General features: G+C 27.5%; 13 protein-coding genes across 15 annotated transcripts; 7 read left to right on the top strand and 6 right to left on the bottom strand.

Moving 5' to 3' along the window:
- Window positions 1–2: 2 nt before the first annotated feature.
- On the top strand, window positions 3–2,965 carry LOC113791617 (BTB/POZ domain-containing protein 7). Its single transcript, XM_027341410.2, has 2 exons — window positions 3–2,803; window positions 2,882–2,965. Exons 1-2 carry the CDS (start codon window positions 194–196, stop codon window positions 2,954–2,956), a joined length of 2,685 nt encoding a protein of 894 aa, XP_027197211.2. The 5' UTR covers window positions 3–193; the 3' UTR covers window positions 2,957–2,965.
- A 91-nt stretch (window positions 2,966–3,056) lies between these two features.
- Window positions 3,057–5,057, top strand: LOC142645606 (lysosomal acid glucosylceramidase-like). Its single transcript, XM_075822209.1, has 3 exons — window positions 3,057–3,217; window positions 3,286–3,803; window positions 3,870–5,057. The coding sequence occupies exons 1-3, from the start codon at window positions 3,154–3,156 to the stop codon at window positions 4,887–4,889; spliced, it is 1,602 nt and encodes a 533-aa protein (XP_075678324.1). The 5' UTR covers window positions 3,057–3,153; the 3' UTR covers window positions 4,890–5,057.
- A 102-nt stretch (window positions 5,058–5,159) lies between these two features.
- Window positions 5,160–8,291, top strand: aralar1 (calcium-binding mitochondrial carrier protein aralar1). Of its 3 annotated transcripts, none has more exons than XM_075822204.1 (11): window positions 5,160–5,295; window positions 5,369–5,513; window positions 5,583–5,662; window positions 5,721–5,920; window positions 5,974–6,826; window positions 6,885–7,139; window positions 7,208–7,250; window positions 7,320–7,417; window positions 7,471–7,609; window positions 7,672–7,770; window positions 7,840–8,291. In XM_075822204.1, exons 2-11 carry the CDS (start codon window positions 5,483–5,485, stop codon window positions 8,151–8,153), a joined length of 2,112 nt encoding a protein of 703 aa, XP_075678319.1. In that variant the 5' UTR covers window positions 5,160–5,295; window positions 5,369–5,482; the 3' UTR covers window positions 8,154–8,291. The 3 variants fall into 3 exon arrangements, with proteins under 3 accessions (XP_075678319.1, XP_075678320.1, XP_075678321.1); XM_075822205.1 differs by having other exon boundaries at window positions 5,214–5,305; XM_075822206.1 differs by lacking the exons at window positions 5,160–5,295; window positions 5,369–5,513; window positions 5,583–5,662 and having other exon boundaries at window positions 5,780–5,920; window positions 5,991–6,826.
- Window positions 8,243–9,194, bottom strand: LOC113791636 (coiled-coil domain-containing protein 97). Its single transcript, XM_027341430.2, has one exon. The coding sequence runs from the start codon at window positions 9,062–9,064 to the stop codon at window positions 8,273–8,275; it is 792 nt and encodes a 263-aa protein (XP_027197231.1). The 5' UTR covers window positions 9,065–9,194; the 3' UTR covers window positions 8,243–8,272.
- A 14-nt stretch (window positions 9,195–9,208) lies between these two features.
- ix (mediator complex subunit intersex) lies at window positions 9,209–10,253 on the bottom strand. The gene is made up of 4 exons (XM_027341432.2): window positions 9,904–10,253; window positions 9,779–9,834; window positions 9,633–9,717; window positions 9,209–9,570 (listed from the first exon to the last, which is right to left on the bottom strand). Exons 1-4 carry the CDS (start codon window positions 10,135–10,137, stop codon window positions 9,247–9,249), a joined length of 699 nt encoding a protein of 232 aa, XP_027197233.2. The 5' UTR covers window positions 10,138–10,253; the 3' UTR covers window positions 9,209–9,246.
- A 23-nt stretch (window positions 10,254–10,276) lies between these two features.
- Window positions 10,277–11,110, top strand: LOC113791637 (protein YIPF6 homolog). Its single transcript, XM_027341431.2, has one exon. The coding sequence runs from the start codon at window positions 10,394–10,396 to the stop codon at window positions 11,108–11,110; it is 717 nt and encodes a 238-aa protein (XP_027197232.1). The 5' UTR covers window positions 10,277–10,393.
- A 273-nt stretch (window positions 11,111–11,383) lies between these two features.
- LOC113791635 (uncharacterized) lies at window positions 11,384–13,431 on the top strand. Its single transcript, XM_027341429.2, is given in 3 exon segments — window positions 11,384–11,541; window positions 11,607–11,790; window positions 11,792–13,431. Coding segments are annotated over 3 exon segments (798 nt in total). The 5' UTR covers window positions 11,384–11,395; the 3' UTR covers window positions 12,260–13,431.
- Window positions 12,202–12,697, bottom strand: Dph3 (Diphthamide biosynthesis 3). Its single transcript, XM_027341436.2, has 2 exons — window positions 12,557–12,697; window positions 12,202–12,496 (listed from the first exon to the last, which is right to left on the bottom strand). Exons 1-2 carry the CDS (start codon window positions 12,671–12,673, stop codon window positions 12,341–12,343), a joined length of 273 nt encoding a protein of 90 aa, XP_027197237.2. The 5' UTR covers window positions 12,674–12,697; the 3' UTR covers window positions 12,202–12,340.
- Window positions 12,853–13,634, bottom strand: LOC113791639 (ADP-ribosylation factor-like protein 2). Its single transcript, XM_027341433.2, has 3 exons — window positions 13,486–13,634; window positions 13,321–13,431; window positions 12,853–13,267 (listed from the first exon to the last, which is right to left on the bottom strand). The coding sequence occupies exons 1-3, from the start codon at window positions 13,632–13,634 to the stop codon at window positions 12,889–12,891; spliced, it is 639 nt and encodes a 212-aa protein (XP_027197234.2). The 3' UTR covers window positions 12,853–12,888.
- A 5-nt stretch (window positions 13,635–13,639) lies between these two features.
- Tip60 (Histone acetyltransferase Tip60) lies at window positions 13,640–15,373 on the top strand. The gene is made up of 5 exons (XM_027341421.2): window positions 13,640–13,778; window positions 13,838–13,895; window positions 13,960–14,162; window positions 14,234–14,291; window positions 14,361–15,373. The coding sequence occupies exons 1-5, from the start codon at window positions 13,734–13,736 to the stop codon at window positions 15,362–15,364; spliced, it is 1,368 nt and encodes a 455-aa protein (XP_027197222.1). The 5' UTR covers window positions 13,640–13,733; the 3' UTR covers window positions 15,365–15,373.
- A 26-nt stretch (window positions 15,374–15,399) lies between these two features.
- Window positions 15,400–17,362, bottom strand: LOC113791626 (uncharacterized). Its single transcript, XM_027341419.2, has 6 exons — window positions 17,069–17,362; window positions 16,842–16,996; window positions 16,063–16,767; window positions 15,939–15,996; window positions 15,758–15,865; window positions 15,400–15,681 (listed from the first exon to the last, which is right to left on the bottom strand). The coding sequence occupies exons 1-6, from the start codon at window positions 17,360–17,362 to the stop codon at window positions 15,475–15,477; spliced, it is 1,527 nt and encodes a 508-aa protein (XP_027197220.2). The 3' UTR covers window positions 15,400–15,474.
- Window positions 17,341–19,177, bottom strand: stck (LIM zinc finger domain containing stck). The gene is made up of 5 exons (XM_027341425.2): window positions 18,885–19,177; window positions 18,620–18,781; window positions 18,342–18,556; window positions 18,025–18,279; window positions 17,341–17,952 (listed from the first exon to the last, which is right to left on the bottom strand). The coding sequence occupies exons 1-5, from the start codon at window positions 18,961–18,963 to the stop codon at window positions 17,662–17,664; spliced, it is 1,002 nt and encodes a 333-aa protein (XP_027197226.1). The 5' UTR covers window positions 18,964–19,177; the 3' UTR covers window positions 17,341–17,661.
- A 1,014-nt stretch (window positions 19,178–20,191) lies between these two features.
- Window positions 20,192–26,071, top strand: LOC113791627 (proteasome activator complex subunit 4-like). Its single transcript, XM_027341420.2, has 8 exons — window positions 20,192–20,570; window positions 20,643–20,783; window positions 20,847–21,257; window positions 21,317–24,751; window positions 24,833–25,142; window positions 25,198–25,320; window positions 25,380–25,784; window positions 25,847–26,071. The coding sequence occupies exons 1-8, from the start codon at window positions 20,314–20,316 to the stop codon at window positions 25,979–25,981; spliced, it is 5,217 nt and encodes a 1,738-aa protein (XP_027197221.2). The 5' UTR covers window positions 20,192–20,313; the 3' UTR covers window positions 25,982–26,071.
- The last annotated feature ends 58 nt before the right edge of the window (window positions 26,072–26,129 follow it).

Below are 26,129 nucleotides of genomic sequence, written 5' to 3'. Positions count from 1 at the left end.
TTCATTCAATGTATAAACAAAATTGAGATGAAAATCTTGTTCTCAGAGATACAACACTCTAACCACAGAGTGGTCAAGGTAAATGGTTACCACCTTTTGTATGATGGTGTGGGGAGTGTCAGTCAATAACCTGATAGAATAATGAGCAAAATCAACAAACATTGAGACTGAATTTTTCATTCAAAAAACAAAAATGGGTGCCAATACATCAAGTCAATATTTTGGTTCATATCAAAGTTCCGATTCAAAAAGTTCCGTTTCAACAATCGATACAATTACCGATGTTACGTGTTCATCATCAATAAGTGCCAATAATACCAATCAACATCATGGATTATTTCTTAATTCTAATGAATCAACAGTTAATTCATTGGGTCTTATTTTCAGTAGTAAAGATAGAAAATTGAAAAAATTAAAGCAAAAAATCAAAACAAAATTGAAAAAATGTTCACAACATTCACAAGTGTTTTCGGAATTTGCACAATCATTATCCATACAAGAATTAGCACAAATTTATAATGAATATCGTGCAGCATATTTTATGAAAGAATTATCATTACATGCAGAAAGTGCACGACCAATTGCTTCAAGTATTCGTAATGATCTCAGTGAATTATATGATTTAAAACATAATAGTGATATTATATTAATATATAAAGGTGTTGATTTCCCTGTACACAAAGCAATTGTTTGTGTTCGTTGTCCATTTTTTCGTGAATTATTAGGAAAATTATCACAAGGAAGTACTGTAACGGTTAATTTGGATATTCAAGGTCTTCGTGTTGAACTTTTCAATGATTTACTTAAATATCTTTATTCCGGTGAATTGGCCGGTTCATATGATTCACGTAGTAATTCAGCATCATATGAAGCATTAATTCGAATCAGTCAACAATGTGGTGTACCGAATCCATTATCACATGATCTCAAACATTTACTTGAAACTGGAATTTATAGTGATGCATCACTTTGTTTTCAAATCAGTAATAATAATGATTCAAACAAATCATCGCAGCAAACAAATTGTTGTTGTACAGAACAAATAGAATTTTCATGTCATCAGGCTATTTTAAGTGCACGTTCACCATTCTTTCGAAATGTTATTATTCGACAACAGAAACGAAATTCTTCCCTAAACAAAAATACTTGTCCACAACGAATGAAAATCATTTTGGATGAATCAATCATTCCAAGACGTTTGGGTAGAATATTATTACATGTTATGTATCGTGATTCAGAAAATCTATTAAATTTAATACAATCTTCTTTATGTAAATGTAATCAAAAATTAAATGGCCAATCATCATCATCATCATCATCCAATTCAAAAGAATCACATTCAATAAGTTTAGTAAAAGAAGTAATGAATCTGTATGAAATTGCCAGATTTTTAGAAATTGATTTTCTTGTTCAAACCTGTGAAGATATGATTATAAATTTTATGAATCTTGATACACTAATATTGATATTGAAATGGAGTGAACAATCACATGGATCACCATGGGTAAAACGTCAAGCATTAACTTTTTTAAAAGAAGAATTTTCATCAATAATTTCTCAACAATCATTATTATATCAATTAGATTATATTCATTTACGTGATGTATTGAAATCTGATTTTATTGAAGCAAGTGAATTGGAAATTTTAAAATCAATAATTAAATGGGGTGAACATCACCTCATAAAAAAACAAGAAGAACATGAACCAAATCTATTACTTTCACATAGTTTAACAAGAAAAAGTTTAAAGAAAAAAGAAATTAATGATTCTAAACTTCGTGATTTAATATCCGAATTGATTGATTCGGTTAGAATTGGACATTGTTTACCAATCGATTCTGATTATTTAATGTTAGCAATAAAAAGAGGTTTAATACAAATACCATCATATATGATAAAAAATTCTGATGATGATCAAGTGCCTTCAAATCGATATGCATCATGGTTTAGAAATAATAATCATTTTATAAAGATACGTTTTTTTACACATTATTTTGAAGAATGTAAATTACAACTTGAAGAAAAACTTGAACGTTCAATTTCATTGGATGAAAATATTGAAAATTTATTAATGAATATTAAACCAAAATCAAATATGTTTGTCGATGCAATGCCCGATAATCTATATATGTTGGAAAAATTAAATCTAGGAGCGGAAAGTTTAATTTCGGATAGTGATCTTCCTATGCATAATCCACAATCATTTCCAAATTTTCATTTTTGTCTAACATCAACATCCGATTCATCATCAGCTATTTGTTATGAAGAAATTGATAAAATACGACCTAATTTACCGATTTTAGAAGAAAGAATTATGTATATGATGAATCAACGTGAACAAGAACTTCGAACATCACCATTTTGTATTCGTGCATTACAAATATCACATTCAAGATGTGAAGCATTACGTTTAATACAATTAAGGGTTGTTAGAGAATTTGGTTTGCCTGATTTGGCTTGTGATGTTTTACATTTAAAAAATTCTCTAACTTCGTCTAAGCAACGTAATTTTCCAATTGATTCAAAAGATAATGATAATGACGACGATGATGATGATATTGATGACAATGACAACCAACGTTCATCATCAAGATTTTCAAACAACAACAACAATAATAATAATAATGAAAATAGCAATGATATATTTCAAAGAAATGCAATGCCACCACCACCACCAAGACCTGGTACAACAATGTTTGAAAATCCATCATTCAATATAACCGTTAGTCAATGTGATCCATTTAGTTATCAAAGTGAACTAAGATTAGAAGAACTTACTTCACAATATGAAATAGAAACACAGGTTTGATAATAAAAAAAACTTTTAATCAATCAATCAATTATATAAACACTTCAATTTTTTTTTCTTTCACAAAAATAGTTTTCGAGTACCGAGTCTCATCCTACTCTTAGTGATTATATTCCTGATATTGCATTTGTTGGTAAAGAAATTTAAATCTGAAAATTTGGTTTTGAAAAAAACAAAAAAACTCAAGTGACACAACTATGATCTATTGATATTTTCTCTATTTAATTGGACATCATTATTATGTTTTTTTGTTTCATTCATTCATTTTTGTATCTTCCATTCCAAAAAAAATAATTTTATTTCAATAAAAAAAACATAACATTTTGACATTGAAAAATTGAAAAATGTCGACAATTTTAAAATTTAGTTCGATGTTGACAATCCTGTTCCTATTCATAATCGATGATGGTATGTTTTCATTCAAAAAAACAATTCAATGTTGAAATTATTATTATTTTTTTTTCTTTGAAAAACAGGGATTATGTCAATGACTAATGAAAAACTTTCTTGCATTCCTAAATGGTTTCATAAACGACATAGTTTTGTTTGTGTTTGTAATGTTACACATTGTGATTCGTTTGATGATGATGATAAAATTTCAAAAAAATCAAAAATCATTACTATGTTTAGTAGTGATTCACATTCAGATCGTTTTGTACGTAGTGAACATAGTTTTGAAAATGTTAATACATTAAGAGCTGGACAAACAATAAAAATTAATCATAATAAAACATATCAAACAATTATTGGTTTTGGTGCAGCATTTACTGATGCTACTGGTGTTAATCTGGGAAAATTAAACGAAAAATTAGCTGAAAATGTTTTATATGATTATTTTAGTTCAAGAGGTTTACGATATTCAATGGGTAGAGTACCGATAGGTGGTACAGATTTTTCTACCAGACCATATTCATATGATGAACTTGGTCCTAAAATTCATGAGGATTTTAATTTAACATATTTTAAATTGGCCAATGAAGATTTTAAATATAAAGTAAATACAACAAAAAAATGTTCCATTTGAATCAACCAGTAAATAATTTTACTCTTTTTTACTTAGATTCCAATGGTTAAATTGGCACAAAATATTAGTCATTATCCAATCAAATTATTTGCATCACCATGGAGTCCACCAGCATGGCTTAAAACTAATGATCATTTAAATGGTCTTGGAAGAATTAAAGGAAAACCAGATGGAATTTATTATGAAACATATGCAGTATATTTGATAAAATTTTTACGTGAATATCAAAAACAAGGTATTGATTTTTGGGGAATGACCATTCAAAATGAACCTATTGATGGAACAATACCAAAATTTAAATTTAATTGTAATGCAATGTCACCAGAAGAACAACGTGATTTTATTAGTGAAACATTAGGACCATTATTAAGTGCATCCGGATTTGGTATTGATAAACTTAAACTTATTATTATGGATGATCAAAGACCATTTATTGAAAAATGGGCTAATGTTATTTTAGCTGATGAACGTGCAAATAAATATGTTTCGGGTATTGGTTTTCATTGGTATATGAATTCATTTACATCACCCGATGTTGTTACGAAAACACATCAAAAATTTCCAAACTATTTTCTATTATCAACCGAAGCTTGTGAAGGTTCTAGTCCTTTTGAATTGGAAAAAGTTTCATTTGGTAATTGGGATCGTGCTCAATCATATGCCTATGATATTATTCAGGATTTAAATCATTATACAAATGGTTGGATCGATTGGAATATGGCACTTGATCATGAAGGTGGTCCTAATTGGGTGAAAAATTTTGTCGACTCTCCGATCATTGTCAGCGAAGATGGTAGCGAATATTATAAACAACCAATGTATTATTCATTAGCACATTTTACAAGATTTATTGAACCTGGATCGAAACGTTTAGATATAGAAATACAACATGAATATTTAAATATGGTTGCTTTTGAAACACCAAACAATGCAACAGTATTGATTGTTATGAATCGTAATAATCATCAAGTACCATTAAAAATTCATGATGATAAATATGGAATTTTTTCACATGAAATTAAAGCTCATTCAATCAATACATTAGTATGGTATTGATGAAATTATCATTCCAAAATGTCCGGAGAATCTTCTTGGGGTAATAAATGTTTAAAAGCTCCAGTTTCCAAGTTAAATTAATTTTAAATCAAAAAGATTTTAAAAATAAAATAAAATAAACACAACCATCAAAGGAAAAATAATAAAACATTTTGTTTTTTGCGTAAATTCATACTAATGGAAATATTCCGAGGAAAACCAAAACCAAAACCAAAAAAAAAAAAGTTTTGAAACAAAATAAGATTTCCGACATCAATAAACAGTAAACAAATCAGCTGCTCAATGATAAAGATCCGCGTTTATCAAGAAAGAATGGATGCGCAAATCGATTTGAAAATTAGTTTAGAAAAAATGCGTGACCTGCCTACTTTTTTTTTAAAGTGTGGTTGTTGATCGGCTGAAGGTGGTAAGATTTGGTTGGATATAACTTTCTTTCGTCCTTGATTATCATTAGAAAAATAATCATTTTTTTTAATTAGTGGCAGTGGTCGTTGTTCATTTTATTCTTAATCTAATATCCAGTATAATACTGATAATCATCGTTAGCGATATCCCCAGATCTTTGATCCTATTCTTCAACAAAAACAGTCAAAATGTTCCCTTTGACTTATCAAAATGCTCAAGGTAGTTTTTTTTAAACAAATTGATCAGGAAATGAATGTCATCGATTCCAAACATGTTCATCCAAAACAGAGAATCAAGAATCGAAGAAATTATCGGTGTTCAATCAAATTCTATCAAAATTGATTAAAAATGCTACTTGTCATTCAGAAGTAATTTAACCATTTATAATAATCATTTTTTATATTATAATTCTTTTTGTTTTTATAGCTTTTATTTACAATCAAACGTGCAAATCGTGACAAACTTCGTGAGATATTTGTCAAATTTGCTTCGATCGAAAAAAATGGTAAACGATACATGACAAAAGAGGATTTTATTCGTCGCTATCTAGGTTTATATACGGAAGATAATTTCAATCCCAGAACGGTAAATATTCTTGGCGGTGTACTTGACACATCTAAAGACGGGTATGATTTCATTATATTGTAGTCCCAGATTCAAGATCAAACTTTTTTCATAGTCTTATTTCCTTTCAAGAGTTTGAAGCTTTTGAAGCAGTTTTATGTAGTCCAGATGCAATCTATATGACTGCATTTCAATTATTTGACACTAATGGTTCAGGTTCAATAACATATGATGAATTTGAAGAAATAATCAAAAGTACAATTTTCCATCAAAAAATTCCATTCGATTTTAAATCGGATTTTGTTCGACTTCATTTTGGTGAAAAACATACACGTACTATATCTTATTCGGAATTTTCTCAATTATTACACGATTTTCATGAAGAACATGCCATACAAGCATTTAAATTGCGTGATAAACAAAAACAAGGAGTTATTTCAGCATTGGATTTTTCCGAAATAATGAGTAATTGTAAAAGACATTTGCTTTCCGATGATGTTCGAAGAAATTTGGTTGCATCGGCCAGTTCAACTGCTGGTGGTCATCAGGTTTCATTTCCATATTTTATGGCATTCAATACATTGTTAAATAATATGGAACTTATTAAGCGAATATTTCTTACATTTACCAAAAACAACTACCAAATGGAAATGACTAAAGAAGAATTTTTTGCTGCTTCACAACAAATGTGCCAAATTACACCATTGGAAATTGATATTTTATTTCAGCTTGTCAGTCATCTAAGACAGCCAAATGGTCGAATAAATTATGATGATTTAGAACGTTTATCACCAAAACATGGCAAACAATATATTTCGAGATTTGATGCTTCTTCAAAATCTCAACCTGCTAGTAGTCAACAAGAATCTCGAAGTATTGGTATTCAAATGCTTGAAAGTATTTATCGATTTACATTAGGTTCAATTGCCGGTGCTACTGGCGCTACAGTTGTTTATCCGATCGATTTGGTTAGTTTTTTTGGTTGTTTTTTTTTGTTAATAATTCATAATGAACGATCGTTTAAAGGTAAAAACTCGAATGCAAAATCAACGTACTGGTTCAATAATCGGTGAATTAATGTATCGAAATAGTTGGGATTGTTTCAATAAAGTTGTTAGACATGAAGGATTTGGTGGCCTATATCGTGGCCTATTACCACAATTAGTTGGTGTTTGTCCGGAAAAAGCTATCAAATTAACAATGAATGATTTTGTTCGTGATAAATTGACCGGTAAAAATGGTGAAATTACTATTGGATCAGAATTTATTGCTGGTGGAAGTGTAAGAATTAATTAGTGTTTTTTTTTGTTGCTCATTGAAAATAATTGTGATTATCAAAAAATTTTAAGGCCGGTGCATCACAAGTTATGTTTACAAATCCATTGGAAATAGGTTTGAAATCATTTTTATTATTATTATAATCATCGATTTCTAAATATTCTTGAATGTTTAAAATCATAGTAAAAATTCGTTTACAAGTTGCCGGCGAAATTACATCAGGACCAAAGGTTAGCGCCATTGGTGTCATAAGAGAATTAGGTATTCGTGGTTTATACAAAGTAAGTGTGCTCTTTTAACTTTTTTACAAGTTTATTATTAATAAAATATCTAGGGATCTTCAGCTTGTTTTTTGCGTGACATACCTTTTTCAGCCATTTATTTTCCTGTTTATGCACATTGTAAACTTAAGTTTGCCGATGAAAAAGGTCATAATAGTCCATTATCATTATTGACATCTGCTGTCATTGCTGGTAAGTATTTGACAAATTCAAATTATTTGATTGAATTTAATTTTTTTTAAAAAATAAAACAGGTGTTCCAGCTGCATATCTGGTAACACCGGCTGATGTGATCAAAACCAGGCTACAAGTAGCAGCCAGAGCTGGTCAAACCACTTATTCTGGAATTTTGGGTAAAAAAATAATATTTTTATTTTTATTTCGATTCGAATGACAATTATTATTATTATAATTTTATATAGATGCTACAAGAAAAATTTTCAAAGAAGAAGGTGGTTCAGCATTTTGGAAAGGAGGTCCAGCACGTGTATTTCGTAGTGCACCACAATTTGGTTTTACATTATTAACCTATGAACTTTTACAACGTTTCTTCTATGTTGATTTTGGTGGTCGTCGACCGGCTGGTTCAACTGAACCAATTAAAAAACCATTATTAGAAACATCACATAATCCTAGTCATGTTGGTGGCTATCAAATTGCTTTATCAACTTTTATTGGAATGGAATCTAAATTTGGATTATATTTTCCTAAATTTAAATCCAATGTTGCTTCGTAAATCTTTTTGACTGTTGTTGATTATTTTTTTTTTGCTAAATCGATCTTCCAATCTTTAGATTTATGTTAAATCAATTGAAAACAAACAAAAAAAAATTTTATCAAATTTAATCAAGTAAATTATTCTTCAAAATATCGATCTTGTTGATCATGTTCAAATTCACGACTTAAATCATAATCATCATTGTTGTCCACTTTTTCATAATCAAAATATTCACCATCTTTACCATTTAAAAAATTTTCGATCATAATTTTTAGAAATTCTTTTCGTAATGAATCTTTTTTCTCGTCATCAATCTCTTCGGAATTATCATCATTGGAAGAATCATCGTCGAAAAATTGTGATTGTTCTTTTGTATGAACTATTTGATTTCCAAGATAAGCTTGTCGTATAGTTTCGAAAAGATACGATGAAAATCCTATTCGATCATAATTTTGTTGATAATTTGAATTTTGAAGTTCTTTTCTTTCCTGTTCGTTCATATATCGTCCAATCATTTGTTCGAATAAATAAGGATTTCTTGATTGCATTTCACTGTGGGAAAAATAAGTTCCTTTTAATAAATCTTGCAAAGCTTGATATCGACGATTACGAAGCATTTTGTTTTTGGATTGAATTTTTGTTTTCAAAATTCCAAGCTGAATTTGAATCTCTTCACAGGTATCATTAGATTGAAAATACGTCAATGCTTTCATATCAAGATATTGACCATATCTTTGTAGAAATAAAAATCTATTCGATTCAAGAAGATTTTCAACAATAATTCGTTTTTCATTCAACGATAGATCAGGATCATCACGTTGTTGATGTATGAAAAATGCATTCTTTTCATTTGAAATTGTTTCGATTATTTTGTTTTTTATTTCTTCGAAATTATTCGATGATTTATTATCTTCGTTCATAATTGTCATTGTAATTTTTTTTAATTTAATTAATTTTAAAAGTTTTTTTTTATTTCGAGTAAACAAAAATCGCAATCAAATTTGATTATAATCGCCATCTAGTGATAGTCTCTTTACATTGTTTTTTGTAAAAGAATTATGATTGAAAAAAAATTTTAAAAAATTGAACTTTAATTTGTTTGAATATTGATCTATTGATGTGAGGGAAGTTGTGTGGGCAATTTAGGATTTTGATGAGGCATTTGTTGCAATTGTTGTACTTGATGATGAACTTGTGAAGAAATCATTGTATCAGGTATTGTTTTAATTTGTTTAACACTTTCGGAAAGAATTTCATAAATCGATTTGGCATATGTCACCTGTTTTTTGATAACATTCAAATAAGATGCATATGATTTTGGCTGTGTATTATCCTGTAACATTCCCGGTTGTTCCAAATTATATTCATTCGAAACTTGAAATGGTAAATAAGTTTTACTATCTCGTGATTGAATTGTACATTCCAGAATTGTTCGCTGATTTGCAAAAAAAAAATAAAATTATTTTCAAGCCAATTAAAGCTTTCAAATATACTTACTAAACATAATTCGATTTGGTTGCAAAGAGCCAATATATCTTCCAATGATTTTTCCAATTTAGGTGGCTGTTCCAGATTTTTATTGCTAAAAAAATAAACAATGAAACATACACATAAACTGTGGACACAAATTGAATAAAGCTTACAAATTATCCATTTGTGTACTATAATCTAGATTCATTCCAGAAATTATGAAAAAATTCTAAATATTGAGGAAAAAAAATCATATTTAATAATGAAAGCGAAAAAACAAAATCGATTCAAAAATTACTCGTAATGTTTCACGAAGCATTGAAATTAAATTTTTCAATCGATTCAGATCATGATGAGTATTGGACATTTGATACGATGATGATGATGATGTTTGTGGTTGAGGTGGTTGCGGTTGATTAGAAACCGATGAATTTGGTAAAATTTGATGCGGTGATGCCGTATTTGATATTTGTGCCGGCGGAATATTACCCGGTACGATCATCATATTCGGATTAACTTGATTTGGATTCATTTTTTTGGGTTATTTCTTTTGATTTTAACAAAATATTCGTTATAAAGACCGAAAATTAATTCTGTCAGGACAGATCAAAACAAAACAAAAAACAATGTAAAATTATATAACGTTGGTTATGTAGGACACTGGTAAATCATTCATTGTTGGCAGTCACAATTGAGAATTAATACACAAAAAGAAACTCAAAAATCGTCCATTGATCAATTTGAGTTTTTAAATGTTTTTCTAATTCTATTATTTTTTTATTTAAAAAATGATGAATTCATCGGATACACCGGCAACCGGTTCCAATCAAATTACAATGCCTACCAACAATATTGGATCATGGGATACATTGGATGAACCGATTTGGAATACAATTCATCGTGATTTATTCAACATTTATTCCAAATTAAAATATGTTCTTTTACCGGTATCGGAAAATGATATTTATCTGAATGTTTGTAAAAATTGGGATTTATGGGGTCCATTTATATTCTATGCATTCATTGCATTCGCTACTAATAGTTGTAATCCGGAAATATGTGCCGGTTATCATCAATCAAATTTTTCATCAACATTCGTATTAATGTGGATTGCTAATTTTATTATATCAATGAATTATAAATTTTTATTGAGAAATTTAACAAAATCCGAACAAACATCATTTAATAATGATTTAAATCAATTGCCAACAAAACGATTACGGCCAATGTCATTATTTCAATTATTGTGTCTTTTTGGTTATTCAATGGCTATACCAAGTATTGGAATATTTTCCATCAAAATATCATCATTATTATTTGGGTCATCGTTTTTATTTGTTTATGAAAAATTTCTTATAATCGTTGTGTTTTGTTTAATTTATCCGATTATGTCATGTGCAAGAATGTTATCAACAAATATTAGTAATGAAAAATATTTCCTATTCATGTATCCAATTTTTTTATTCTTTTTCATATTAAGTTTATATATCCATACATTTGTTTGAGTTTTTTTTTTTTTTTTTTTTGGTAAAATTGTTATCATATTTTTATGTTACGTAGGTAACGCTTATTATTATTATTAATGAAGATGATTTGGTATTTTATTTTATTTTTCAAATCAATCACTGATAATGTTTCTAGGCGTCATGTCCACAACACACATTTGTTTATAATAATAAAATAAATGCATCGAATTGAAATAAAACAAACAAACAAAACAAAAAATCATTGATTTATGTCAAAAATCAGATAATTCATCATTCGAATCCTAATCCGAATTTCATTCAAAAATGTTTCACAAATGTCCATATGGTTCATTAATATTTTCAATGTTGTTTATCAGTGGTGTTAGTATCAATATTTTTTGTATAATAAAATTGACCAATATTTATTCATTATTTGCCTATGATATGTTGAAACGAAAAGATTATTTTTGGTAATTTTTTTTTGAAAAGATTGATAAATTTTTTTAAAAATATCACGTTTTTCATTGATTTATAGGATCAAAGATATTAGAATCAATTTGATTGTTTTTTATACAATCACAATGTTATTGATATGCTATAATTTGGTCATTTCATTTCGTATAACAATCAATGCAAATAATGCTATTGATACACCTTTAACAAAGAAAAAATCTAAACGTATTTATTGTCTTGATTCGGGAATCATACAGAAAATTGTATTTTGCAATCAATCAATTTATTATGATTACATTTTTTATCGTAACAATGTTAATTATGATTGAATATTTTGTTGTATGGACATTAACACATCTTTGTACGGAAGGATCTAATGTTATGCGATTAATGCCACAAGATCAATATAAAACTGATCGTTTACCAGGTCAATTGGGACAATTTCTTGATTTAAGAGAATTTGCACCAATCATTGGTCTACGTATGAATGAAACACAATTTCTTTATTTTGAAAATGATCGATTGAAAATGTTTTGCGATGATTATGTTTCTATTTCATATCTTTACAGTATAATTTTTTTCATTTCATCAACAATTACCTATTATTCATTGGTACAATTGAATATTTTATTAGCCAGTAATATTAGTAAAGATTCAATACGAAAAGATTTTCAAGATGTAATGTTTCTTTATTTTAATGATGTAGCATTGGTTAATTCTGAACAAAGAAAATGAATTGAAAGCAACAATAATAATAATAAATTAATAAAATTCCTAAAACAAACAAAAACAATCAAAGCATATTTTTTTTTGAATTCAAGCGGTTATTTTTTCCGTTGTCATTGTTTTTTTTGTCGTATTCGTTTCTTTAGCTTCGATCACATTATTGATATCATCCATATCATAAATAACTTTGATGATTAATGAACAGCTAACACAACTGGCCACCACTTCTCCATTCAATAAATCATCCTAAAGGCATGATTATATCAGTTGTGAAATGTAATCAAAAAGAAAAATATTCTTTTTTACCTTGAGTATGGTGAAAAGATCACCACATGGACATGGATAGCTAAAAGTTTCCGTTTCAGGATCATAATCGAAATCTTCGATTTCTACTTCATCATGATATACACCAGAATCGGACATGATTGACTAATTTAAAATTGAACAAAAAAATCCTAAAATTTTGACAACAAAAAAAAAAAAAAAAAATTCAGTCAAGAAAACCAAATTCAATGCACGTGACACAAACAAGCATGAGAATTTTATTTGCGCATTTCAACCTATAAACTTGGCACTCAATGTATGAAAAACGAAACAAAAAATTTTTTAAAAAATGAAAAAAAATTGATTTTTTATTTTTAAAAATCTATAAAAATTCTATTGCTTATATCATCGATAAGCCAATCCATTGATTCGAAAATATTTGTACCGGCTATAGCACTACACGGAAATATTTTCCAATGATGAGATTTAATTTTATCCAATTCAAGATAATCTTCAATTTCTTTTAATGATAATGCATTCTGTATATCTTGTTTGTTGGCCAATATTAATAATGTAGCACCTAAAAGACGTTCTTCAATAATTATCTCTTGTAATTGTTTTTTACAATCCGATAAACGTAATTTATCACAGCTATCGATTACAAAAATCAATCCATCCGTATCTTCATAATAATTTTTCCAATATGCTCGTAAACTTTTTTGTCCACCAACATCCCAAATATTTAGATTATAACTGTTAGGGATAGAAAAAAATCAATATTTGATATTCATATTACTATAACATACTCTTTATAAATCAAAGAATTGATTGTAAAGCCAAGTGTCGGTGAAACTGATTTTACATCTTCATTTTTTAATCGTTTTAAAACGGTCGTTTTTCCTGCATTATCTAAACCTCTTTGAATGACAAAATGTATTTAGTAAACGTATAAAAAATTGAATTTGACTTACAAAAATAATATTCGTATTTCTTTTTCTTTTTGTTTCACTTTTTTAATGATTGTCAGAAGAACCATTTTTTTTTTCTTTGTTTGATTTGTCGTTCTGATCGGTCTGAAGCCAAAACACATTTTTTTGAACATCTTTTTTGAATAGCTCATGAAAACTTGCTCGCAATGTGATCAAAAATTTTTATTTACGAAATTTCGTGTATCGAAATTTTGCAAATAAAAATAAAAATAATTTTTCAAATTTAAATAATGAAGCCAAATGAAGAAACTAATCCAAAAGATAACGCCAAAATGGTATATTTTGTATATTGGTGTTTGAAATCAAACTCATTTTTTTTGTTGTTGTTGAATAGATACAAATTATTGAAGGATGTCGAATGCCTGTCAAAATGAAATATTCTGATGATTGGCGTATGTTTTGTTTGTTTGTTTTTTTTAGATTTAATTCATTTATCTGTTGATTTTTTTCATTTAGAATTGGGAGAAATTCTTAGTATTAAAAATCGTGATGATGAACAACTTTTTTATATACATTATAGCGATTGTAATAAACGTCTTGATGAATGGGTCAGTCAAGATCGTTTGGATTTGAAACATGTACAATATCCTAAAAGAGAAACAAAAGGTTCAATGAAAAATGGTTCTAGACAATCATCACCGGATCGTGAAACTTCTTCGGTAATTTTTTTTCTGAAATAATTTATGATAGAAAAAATCCTATTTGAATGAATTTTTTTTAATCAATTCAGATTATTGATCATGATGATGATCTTAACAAAAAAATACATTATAAAAAACGCAAATTAGGTAAATATAGAAATGATGATATGGATAAAAAAAAATTTATACTAAAGATAATTATGGATAATAATTAAGATATTTCCGTTCCGAGTGTCGATGATCAAGATTCACAAGAATCGGCCATAAATTTACCTCATGGAGCCAGTGGTGCTGTAATTGCTCCAAGTACAAGTGGAAGTCTTTCTTTGAACAATCATGATGATATTATAACACGAATCAAGAATATTGAAATGTTGGAATTAGGTAAACATCGAATCAAACCATGGTATTTTTCACCATATCCAATCGAATTAGTTTCCGAACCATGTATTTTTCTTTGTGAATTTTGTCTAAAATATTGCAAAAGTAGAACCTGTCTTAAACGACATATACAAAAATGTGATCTCAAACATCCACCTGGAAATGAAATTTATCGTAAAAATTCACTTTCATTTTTTGAAATCGATGGCCGAAAAAACAAACATTATGCTCAAAATTTATGTTTATTAGCCAAATGTTTTTTAGATCATAAAACATTATATTATGATACTGATCCATTTTTGTTCTATGTTCTTACCGAAAATGATAATCGTGGTTTTCATATAGTTGGATATTTTTCAAAAGAAAAAGAATCATCCGAAGATTATAATGTTGCTTGTATTTTAACATTACCACCATATCAACGTAAAGGTTATGGAAAATTATTGATTGAATTTAGTTATGAATTATCAAAATTTGAAGGTAAAACTGGAAGTCCAGAAAAACCATTAAGTGATTTAGGTTTATTATCATATCGATCTTATTGGAAAGAAACTATTCTAAATATATTGACTAATCTGAAACCTGGAGAAAATAATGAAAAACCACAAATTACTATACATGATCTTTCCGAACAGACAAGCATAAAAAAAGATGATATTATATCAACATTAGTTACTAATCTAAATTTAATCCAGTATTATAAAGGTCAATATATTATTACATTAACAAAAGATATATTAAAACAGCAGCAAAAAATTTATGAAAAACGAAAAATTCGTATTGATCCAAAATGTCTTAATTGGACGGTAAAAGATTGGTCGAAACGTGGAAAATGGTGAACATATACATGAGATTATTAATTATTTGATTTTTTTGCTTGTAATTATAGTTTCATTTCCCTTATAAATTTTGTATTTGACGAATCTTAATAAAAAAATTTTTTTTTTGATCATTTTAAATATCTTGTAACACGTGGACGAATTTTTGTTGTTCGTGATGGTTGTAATTTTCTTTTACTTATAAAATGTTTTACATATTGCCATATATAAATAATAATTTTACGACTAACTAATTCACCAATATCATAGGTTTTAACCAATGAAAATCCTAACCAAATACTTAAAAGACCACCAAAATATGAAATGAATTCGACAAACTATATATATGGTTGGATACCAAAAGATATCAAAAGATTGGTTAATTTGGGAAAAAGGTTTTCAAAAAAATCTGACCTCATATTTTGGTTGATAATCCTGAATCGATTGTTCAGATGACCAAAAACGTATAGAAATCAATGTACAACATTCTCTTAATGTCATATCATATTTTTCACTATGATCCTTTTTATTTTGTTAAAAAAAAACAAGAAAGTAAAAAACTTTGACTTAACACAAAATCAGCAAACAAACTTACTATTCGTTCTTGAGAAGGCCATATAACTTTTTGTCGCATTACTTCATAACTATCTGACCTATGAATGTTACATTTGATTAGATTATTTATAAACAACAAACATCGAAAACTAAAAACATCTTACTTGCATTCAATTTTACATAAATTTTTACATTGTTTTTCATGTCTAGCAAAACAATAACGAAACCAATTTCGTTCTTTTGATGAATTAGTTACAATAATATTGGTACCATCACGCCATGAACACCATTTTAAATGATTACTTTGATTATTATGATCAATAACAATGAATGGTAATTCTGGTGGCCAACATTTACAAAGATTAATTGTATTTTTAGCTAAACAATTCATAATACATGTTTCACGTGACATAACATTAATTTGACTTTTACTTGTATCCATTGTTGTTGTCCAAATTTTTTCTCGATCATAATTAATACAATCAGTTACATATGGTGATGCAAGATATTTACCACTTTCTTTACTAATATAAAATTCATAATAATATCCGGGATAAACAATAAAATTACGATTACGTATTGGTGGTAATTCTTTTTCATCATGAATAGCCAAATGTCCCATAACTTTTTCATTCAATGTTGTTCGTTGATTTAAACTAAAATTAATCATCATACGAAATACTTCGTTCGGATGAAATGGTTGATCAGCTATTTCTAGATTTAATGAATCTTCTACACCACGTATAACAGGCGATTGTGATATTCCTGATTTAATGGCAATATCTTTTAATGTTCGATTTTCTGACCATCTAAACACAGTAAAACAATTGCCCAATTCTTGGGCACTTTGAATTATATTCGAATGATTTCTGTATAGGGAATACATCAAAACAAAAAAATTTATTATTTGAAACTTATACGATCTTTTCATTTAAAAACTGACATGCATTTTTTATCCACATTATAAGGATCAGTTGCACATTTAAAATATTGATTTTGAAGTAAATCATTCCATTCGGTACCTAATTGTGAAAAATCATAAACCGAAAGTTGATCCATTAATTTTCGTATTGTTTGATCGATTAATTTTTGTTTTAGCTATATATACAAAGATATACAAAAAAAAAGGATTATGAACAAATTGAAAAAAAAATTTAGCAACAACAATACCAATCTAGTTTGATTTGAATTTTGTTCAGAAATTTCCAATAATTTTGTCCAAGATTGATTAAATTCTGGATCAATTTGTTTCATTTTATCCAACATTATTAAATTATTTGTACAAAATGTAATAGCCGGTAATTCAAGACGATTCATTATTTCAACAAATGAAAATACAGTTGTTGGAAATGAAAAATAAAGATTTAATATTGAAATCACTTGATATGCACAACCTAATGCACAAAATGTATAGGCGATTGTTTTTAATGTATATAAAATGATTTTCTTTTTATATGATTTCATCTTTTTTATTATTCAATTTGTATTAAGATTTTTCGTTTTTAAAAATGGTTAATATTTAAATTAGTTTCGGTTTTGGTTTTGGTTTTGTCAAATGCAATGTATATAATGATAGTAATCATCAACAATAATACTATGTAAAATGTTTGTTTTGTTCAAATCTTTGAAGACAACAAAATCAAATTTTTTTTTTTAACAATAAATTCAGTTTTGTTGTGTTTGTGCGGAGTTGATTTTTCGTTTTGTTTTGTTTTTTTCTGTATGGTCAAATAGCGATTTTTTCCCCCAAATTGAAACACATATTAGAAAAATATTGATTTTGCCGAAATCATATGCTGTGTATATTTCTTTTTAAGTCGTTTTTTAAATTCAACCGGAAATTTATCATAACATTTTTTACAACATGGTTTCAAATCAACATCATAGAATTTTGATTTTTCATTCATTTTTGTTTCACAATAAGCACAGGCAAAATGATCCGGACACCAGGCTTTATTCAGTGCAGTTATTGTATCACCAATGATTACTTTACTACAAACAAAACAAACATTTCCAAATAATTGATGATAATGTGTTTCACAATAAGCCAATCCCTATCGAAAAAAAAGACAAAATGAAAATGAAAATGATATAAATCGATCGAATCGATCGGGAATTTGTCCCACCTTTTTTTCATAATGTTTATGTCCGAAAAATGGTTTTTCACATTTAGCACAAACAAAATGTTCAACATGCCATTGTTTACCTAAAGCAGTAACTACACGTTCTTCAATTGGACGACGACAAGCACCACAAATCGGTATTCCCATTTTGTCATGGCATCGTAAACAATATAGTTCACCTTTAATTTCTCTTGCACTTGATGTTAATTCAATTCCACAATTTTTGCAATTAAAATGATAAGGATGATAGGCTTCATTCTATTCAATGGATAATCATTATTATTAAAATTTTTTTTCAAATTTCTGATTTAAAATTTTACCTTATACTTAAGTGGAGCACCTTCATCAATAATCGCTTTACATTTGAAACAAACATATTTTCCAATTGCAGCAGCTTTTTCTTTTTCATTGCACGGTTGACATAGGGCTCTGCCGGCATTTTTAAAAAAACCTTTATCAGTTAGAATATCTTGGCACAATTCACATTTAAAACAATTTGGACACCAATTTGCATTCATTGCTTTAATGACTCGACCTGAACCCGAAATAAATAAATTTAAAAAAAAACGAAACTTTTATCCAAAATTATATATCTTACCAATGATAAATTCACTGCATTTTACACAACAAGGTGCAAATAAAACATGAAAATCATGTTCACAATATTTACGACCTTCAAATTCATAGAATATAGCATCTTTGGTGAATGGACGAAAACATTGGGCACAAACAAAACATTGTTGATGCCATACTTGACCGCCTTGAACAAACGAAAACAGAAACAAAAATGAAAATTAATTTGATTAACCAAAAAACAACATCGAATTTATTATCGATTGATCGACAACAAACAAACAAATTACCAGCATTAACAAGTTTTTCTCTTTCTTCGAAACCTTCATGGCATCGAGAACAAACCATCATATCTTCAGTCGAAGTCATCGTATTATTACTTTTTTATGAAAAAAAAGTATATCAAAACGGTTTTTTTGTTGTTGATTCCCGAATGATATACCTCAATAAAAATCGATAATAATATTAACAAAATTTACAATTTTTTTCAACACACAAACATATAAAAAAAAACTACAACGATTCAACAATTTGCTTCAATAATCGCTTAAAAGATTGTTTTGCTTGTTTTTCGTATATTCGTTTGTTTAAAGCAAATAAAATTTAATATTATTAACAAAGCCATCGTCGTTGTTGCTGTTATTTTTTTCTTTTTTAAATATATTTATTTATTTGGCAAATTGCCCCACCAAGCCAAAAAAAAAAACATTCATATTGAAGTTCTCCTACTCGTTTTTTTGTTTGTTTGCAGCCTTTTTCAGATGATTTCCGCGCGAGCTAGCTATCATCATCATCATCATCATTTGTGCAACATTCCATAATTGGAATACACACACCACACACATAAACGGCTTCATTACATTTACTACCACCATATAGGCATATAGGCCAAAGACTTGCCCAATTCCAAACAACAAATGAAAAAAATCTATATTCAACCACCGCCAACGCTAATAATGATGATTATCGAAAGACATCATACTTACACAAACAAACTTAGAATTCAATTACAAGCATCTATTCGTGGAAATAATGTCTTGATGATGATGGCTGTTTGTATATCATCAACAAAAAAAAAATCATTCTTTGTCCATGAAGAGTTTGTTGTTGTTAGATTTTCTCAAAAAAAAAAAACAGTTCAATTAAGCGCCCCTTTATCCAAATTTTGTTCCCGTTGACACGAATATTGACAAGATTTGGCAAGATTCGTGAGAAAAAAAAACAATCAACAGGATTCATTTTGGTGAGATTGAAAATGGCGCCATTTTTTCCAAAATAAAAACAACAAGAATATGTGAGGTTATATAATTTTAAACCAGAAAAAAAAAATGTGGGGTTTAAAAAGTTGGTCGCGATCAGTATGCTGGTTTAAACTAACCTCATTGGCGAACAGTGTAAACTAACCTTTTAACGCGTTCGCTACCGGAGATTTCGAAAAACACATAGAACTACAGCAAATAAACGACGCATATATGCGTCGCTGGTAGCGAACGCGTTAAACTTTTTTTTTTGGTTTTTAATTTCATATCTTGTGATACTATTTCGACAATTTGGAAAACAAAATGCAAAATAGTCGATTTGTATTTTGAAGAAATTTGATTTGTCATGATCATAATCATTTCATTTGAAACGTATCAGCAATTATCATTAATCTTTGGAAAATTACTTCATTTGATGCTTGAAAATTTGTTAATTTGTTAATTTTTTTTCTTCTCAACAATGGATGATTCAATATTGGATGAATATCGAGATTCCATTAATGATTATTTTGATGATGATCTTGAGACTTCTATATCGAATAATGGTGAAAAAATGCTTCAAAAGATTAAACTTTATGATAATTGTCTTCCATATTGTGAACAATTGGAGCTTATACGTGTGAAATATTTGGATTATTTAAAAAGAAATCTATGTCATTCAATGTTGAGTGATAATAATGGTTATCTCTTTTTAAAATGGATGGATGAATTTTCATCGTAAGATATTGAACAAAAAAAATGAATATATTCATGAATCGCGATATAAATTTTTCTTTTCTTTCGAATCAGATATATTTCAATCTATGATCTTGCTTTCAACAAAGCTGAACACATTTTTCTTACGAAATTATTATATAATTCCTTAACATTTTTCCAATATGATTATCAAATATCAAAGAAATTGATGGAATTATTATCCAAACTTTTAAAGTAAACTCATTATCTTCTTGTTTGATTATTTCTAATTAAATTCTATTTTTTGAATACGTTTAGAGAGAGAAGATTAATTTCCAGATCGGAACTAGAACTTGATTGGCATGTTCTTTATGCTTTTCATAAAAATTTTGACGATCCTATCCATAAATCAAGCAATGGTAACCTCGTAAAGAATGCTCAAAAAAAAGACTTGATAAGACTGACTGTCCATGCCAGAGCCTATTTTTCGAAAGATTCTACCAAAGAAATGTTAAATGAATGGAAACAATATCTTTGTGTACATGCAAAAAAATATAAACAATATCTTGAATATTTTAGTTTGTTTTTGCCTACATTGCTTCCACCCGAAGAATTTGAATTTGGATTCAAACTTTGGTTTGATGATTTTATTGATATGCTCAATTGGTTTCAAGTACCACCAACATCATTATTGAATTTGTTAACTCGTTTAGCTGAAGATGTTCATGGGTACGTATCTTGAGAAATTTATCTAATAATTTAAATGTTTGAATCAATTTTTCATTTAGCTATATCGACTGGGAACCATATTTGCCTTATTTTTTTCAAAAGCTAAGTCCTAAATTGACTCCATCAATTCAATTCAATATTATTTATTATCTTAAATTATTAACATGGATAATTTCACCAAATAATATTGAAAAAAATATTTATTATGCAAAAAAACTTTTGCTGATTGCAAAGAATAGTCGAACTAGATTTCTTTCAAAACCATCTTCGTTTGTTTCTTGTCATTTAGCCATGTTGATTGTGCAAAGATATAAAAAAGAACAACGAAATCTTTGGTACAATTATACTCCTAACAACTATAAACTTGATGATAAAACATTTAATGAATTTGGTGCCATATTGTTAGAAAATTTTATCGATTCATATTTCTACGGAACACAATCACAACTTAGCTATGAACAACTATACGCTATTGTTAATTTAAATCCCGAATTGATTGCCGAAAAAATTCCGGAAAAATTACAAATTGCTTATGATCAAATTTCCGAACCATGGCGATTGGAAGCAATTTTAAAATTATATTCTGTATCCATATTTCCAATTATATTGGATAATAAAATTGGACCAAAATATCGTATAGAATTGATTCCAATGTTGTTTCAATTGATCGAATTATTCAATCCATATGATCATAATCTTTGTTTGATACAATTGTTTGCCATTAAATCGATATTGATTTTGGAATTTCCACTTATTGATTGTTCATCATTATGCAATAGTTCTGATAAAATTTTAACCGAATATGAAACAGAAATGTGTTTACAATCTGTACGTTTAGAAGAATTTCCCATTTGTTTTATGAGATGTTGTCAAAACATGATTGATTCAAATAATGAACATTTATTTGATAATCTAAAAAAATCCGATTCATTAGCAATCATAATGTTTTCCATTCTAACTCGTACAACCGAAACAATAGCTAAATCATTTATCGATAATTTTATATCATTTATTGTTTCGAATATATATGAAGATGGATATATTGTAATAAAAATCATTATGGAATCAATAGCAATGATATATCCTGAATATATGATGAAAAAATTATTTCCATTAATTTCTGAACATTTAAATATACTTGTACTCAATAGAGATACAAAATTATCAACATGTTTAGAAAAAGATTTAAGATATCATATTGAAATATTTAGAAATTTATTCTATTGCAATTCAGAATTATTATCTAATTATCAAGATGAAATACTAATTTTAATTGAAAAAATTAGTAATTTAAAAATAAATTCACAATATTTTATGGTTTATTGTTTATTAAGTGATTTATTTGATAATTTATTTACTGAAAAAATTGCCATTGATTTACAAAAAATTGAACCAAAAATGATGATATTTGAAAATTGGCCTAAATTGATTACAACGAAAAAATTTTCAGTTAAATGGCATCAAACAACAACTAATGTATTAAATTTTGCTCATCATTTAATAGAAATTTTTATAAAAAATAAGCTCATTTTGTTGGAAGATTGGATCGAATCAAAATCAACAATGACAAACGATGAATTATTGAAAAATTTAAGACTTATATCATCAGTTAATGGATTAATAATTGATTCACCAAAATTCTTATCATTTTCATTAGATAATTCAACTTTATATTCATCAAATATGAAAAATCCTTTATTGAATGATTTAATCAACTTGAATGAACAAATCATAAATGTTATAAACAAAGTTTTGATCAAATTAGAAACAATTAAATCCGGTGATACCCAATCATATGAAGAGATCATTTATATCTATTACCAAATTTCAAAGAAATCGTCTCGTTTTCAATGCAAAAAAATTCCAAAAAAACGTTTATATCAATGTCGAAATAAATTGAATGAATACGTTTGGCTTGTTCATTTTTATTCTGTTATGATTCGCGATGCTTCCATACGAATCAATCTAATAAATACTTTACAAAAACGTCAAAATGAAACAGATATTTGCATAATGAAGAATTTACTTTTATTGTCTCAATCAAATTACCCCACAGTCAGATATGATGCTGAAAAAACTTTGGCAAAAATATTTTCACATCATTTGGATTCATCAAAATTTATTTCCAATGAATTAATCGATAAATTAAACACAAAAAATGCTGATTCTTTGATCGGTGTTCTACATTTATTACATTGTAATTCAGATCGTTCTTTAATGTTTTGCTCTTCATGGAATACATTATTGAAATTATATCCAATTTTGGTACGAATCAATTTGTCCGAAAAGCTTGAAATAATCGATATATTTGATGTAGATTTTTTTTTGCTATTTACTGATCATAAGTTTATGATACCATTGGAAAAAAATCATTCATTAGAATTATTGTCTGGTTATTTTGAAGAAGGAAAATCATTGTTCTTCCAATCGATCACTGAAAAAGAAATTGAAGATTTTAGACAGAAGATAATTGATTCAAATCAAAATAATCGTATTACATATTTTAAATTGATTGAACAACTTTTGACCATAATGCGAGATGAAAATTTACATTGGCGTTTTTATCATTTTGGATTTTTGCTTCTAAACAATCTAATTCGCAATGATATTGATTTTCCTTTGAATGGTATTGAATTTTTGATTCGAAATTTAACAAATGATTTACAACGTGTTCGAAAAATAGCTCAAGAAGTTTTGGTCAAGATTATGTATATAATGTTGCCCAAAAAAATAACAATAAAAATCGAAAATCTTAAATCAATTGATTATGATTTGAATTGTCATCAAAATGAAGAAACTTATAATCGACAATTATTTTTGGATGAAAATCATTATGGCTATTATAAACATTTGCCATTTACAATTGAAAAATTTGATTCATTCGAAAACAATGCTCAATTGGAAATTTTATCAAACGAATTTAAAAATTCCAAATTTTTGGACATGATGTTCACATTGAATTCAATCGAAAATGGTACTAAAATCAACAAACAAAATATCCGATTTTGGAAATTATATTTTATACTTGTTAAAATGGAAAATTCTGAACAGATATTCTCTCAAATCTTATTGCTTTTCGATAAACATAAATATAATTTTGATAAATATGCATTAGAAATTTTATGTGGTCTAACAAAAGCAAGCAAACATTTTGATTATAATTCTTATCAAAAATTTCAAAAATTTTTTTTGATAATAATTGAAAAATATTTTCTTAATTTGGATTCTGAATCATCGACATTTTGGAATGAATTATTTTATTCATTGTTTAATGGTGGTGATCTTAAACGTTCATTATGGTGTGTTGAATTTCTTGTCGACAAAACATTGAAATCAATCGAACTGTCACCATTTTGTCAATGTGAAATTTTATGGAAATTACGACATGCAATTTGTTCAAATTGGAAATATCCAATAGTTTCAAAAAATATTCGTGCCTATATTCTTGAAAATATTTTCCATTCATATCAAAAAGTACGAGAAATTCATGGAATGTAAGTAATGGACTATATTATGATTGATTGATTGATTGATTAATAACATTTGATAAACTTTACCTTTTCTAATTTATATAGCCTACTAAATTATACTTTTATATCTCCTTATGGTTTAAAAAGTGAACAAGTAAATTTTAATAACAACTATAGCGATCTTTTTTCATTGGAACCAATCATTAAACAACTTGATGAAAAACTTTCGATTCTGTTCATTAATGATAAAAAATCTGAAATGGATGTTGTTTCATACAAAAGCGACCTGCTTGATCCAAACACGGATGATGGTAAAAAACTATTACATTTTATTGAAACAATTTGTTTGTTTTGCAAAAAACATGACTCACATTCATTGTTCGAACATCCAGGATTTATTTTAATTTTGCCTTACGTAAGTTCATCACAATTTTCTCTATTTGACATTAATATATTTTTTTTAAATTTAGCTTTGTGTCATACAAACAAATAATCCAATCATGTCACAAATTAATAATGCCATCTCTTTCATTGCTTCCATTACCTATCGTGATGAAGAAAAAATTCAGCAAGTTTTAACAACCATCAATAAGGTGATTCAATAATTTGATTATTTGACTTGATTCAACTAAATCTTTTTTTTTCATTCTAGCTTTCTTTGAATTGGAATTGGCGAACACGAAAAACTATTTTGAGTTTTTTGTCAATTTTTGCCAAAAGCAATCATTTCTTGTTGATAAAATCTAAATATATTGATCAAATTGAAATGATTATTGTTAGATTGTTGACTGATGAAACTGTTGAAGTTCGTACGGCAACATCCTCAACTCTTTCTCGAATACTTGAAAATGAATTGATTTCGGGTAAAAGACGTGATCGATTAATTCATTTATTTCGATCAAAATCATCGGAACTGTCATCCGATATTGCCAATAGACATGGTGGCATATTAGGACTTTGTTCGTTTGTTTATGCTTTTCCTAAAGAAATACCCGATTTTTTGCCCGAAATTTTGTTATTTTTAATTGATTATACTCGCGGTATCAGTGTAATTTCGGTAAATATATTATAGGAATTTATTTTGAATTTATACTCTTTTATTTATCTTTCTAAATATAGAATTCTGTCAATGAAGCATTGAGATTTTTCAAAAAATATCATATTGAAGATTGGATCATTCACAAACATAAATTTTCCGCTGAACAATTATTTCAATTGAATGATGTTTTAATTTCTCCATCATATTATTGTTAATTCAAAAAAAAATGTGAATCAAGTGTGATATTTTTTCTGTTAAGCTTGAAAATTTTTATTTTATTTTATTTAATAAAATCTTTAGTTTTATTTGAGTAAATTTTTTACATTACATTCCGCGTATACCCATACCGAATTCATTGCGCAA

The sequence above is a fragment of the Dermatophagoides pteronyssinus genome, unplaced genomic scaffold, assembly GCF_027571235.1.
Source record: "Dermatophagoides pteronyssinus isolate colony J.1.1.1.1 unplaced genomic scaffold, Derpt_VIB-CSIC_2022.12 sq0015, whole genome shotgun sequence".
In the NCBI taxonomy this organism is placed as follows: Eukaryota; Metazoa; Arthropoda; class Arachnida; order Sarcoptiformes; family Pyroglyphidae; genus Dermatophagoides; species Dermatophagoides pteronyssinus.
The sequence above is the reverse complement of the archived record's forward strand: the minus strand, read 5'-3'. Positions and strand labels throughout refer to the sequence as shown.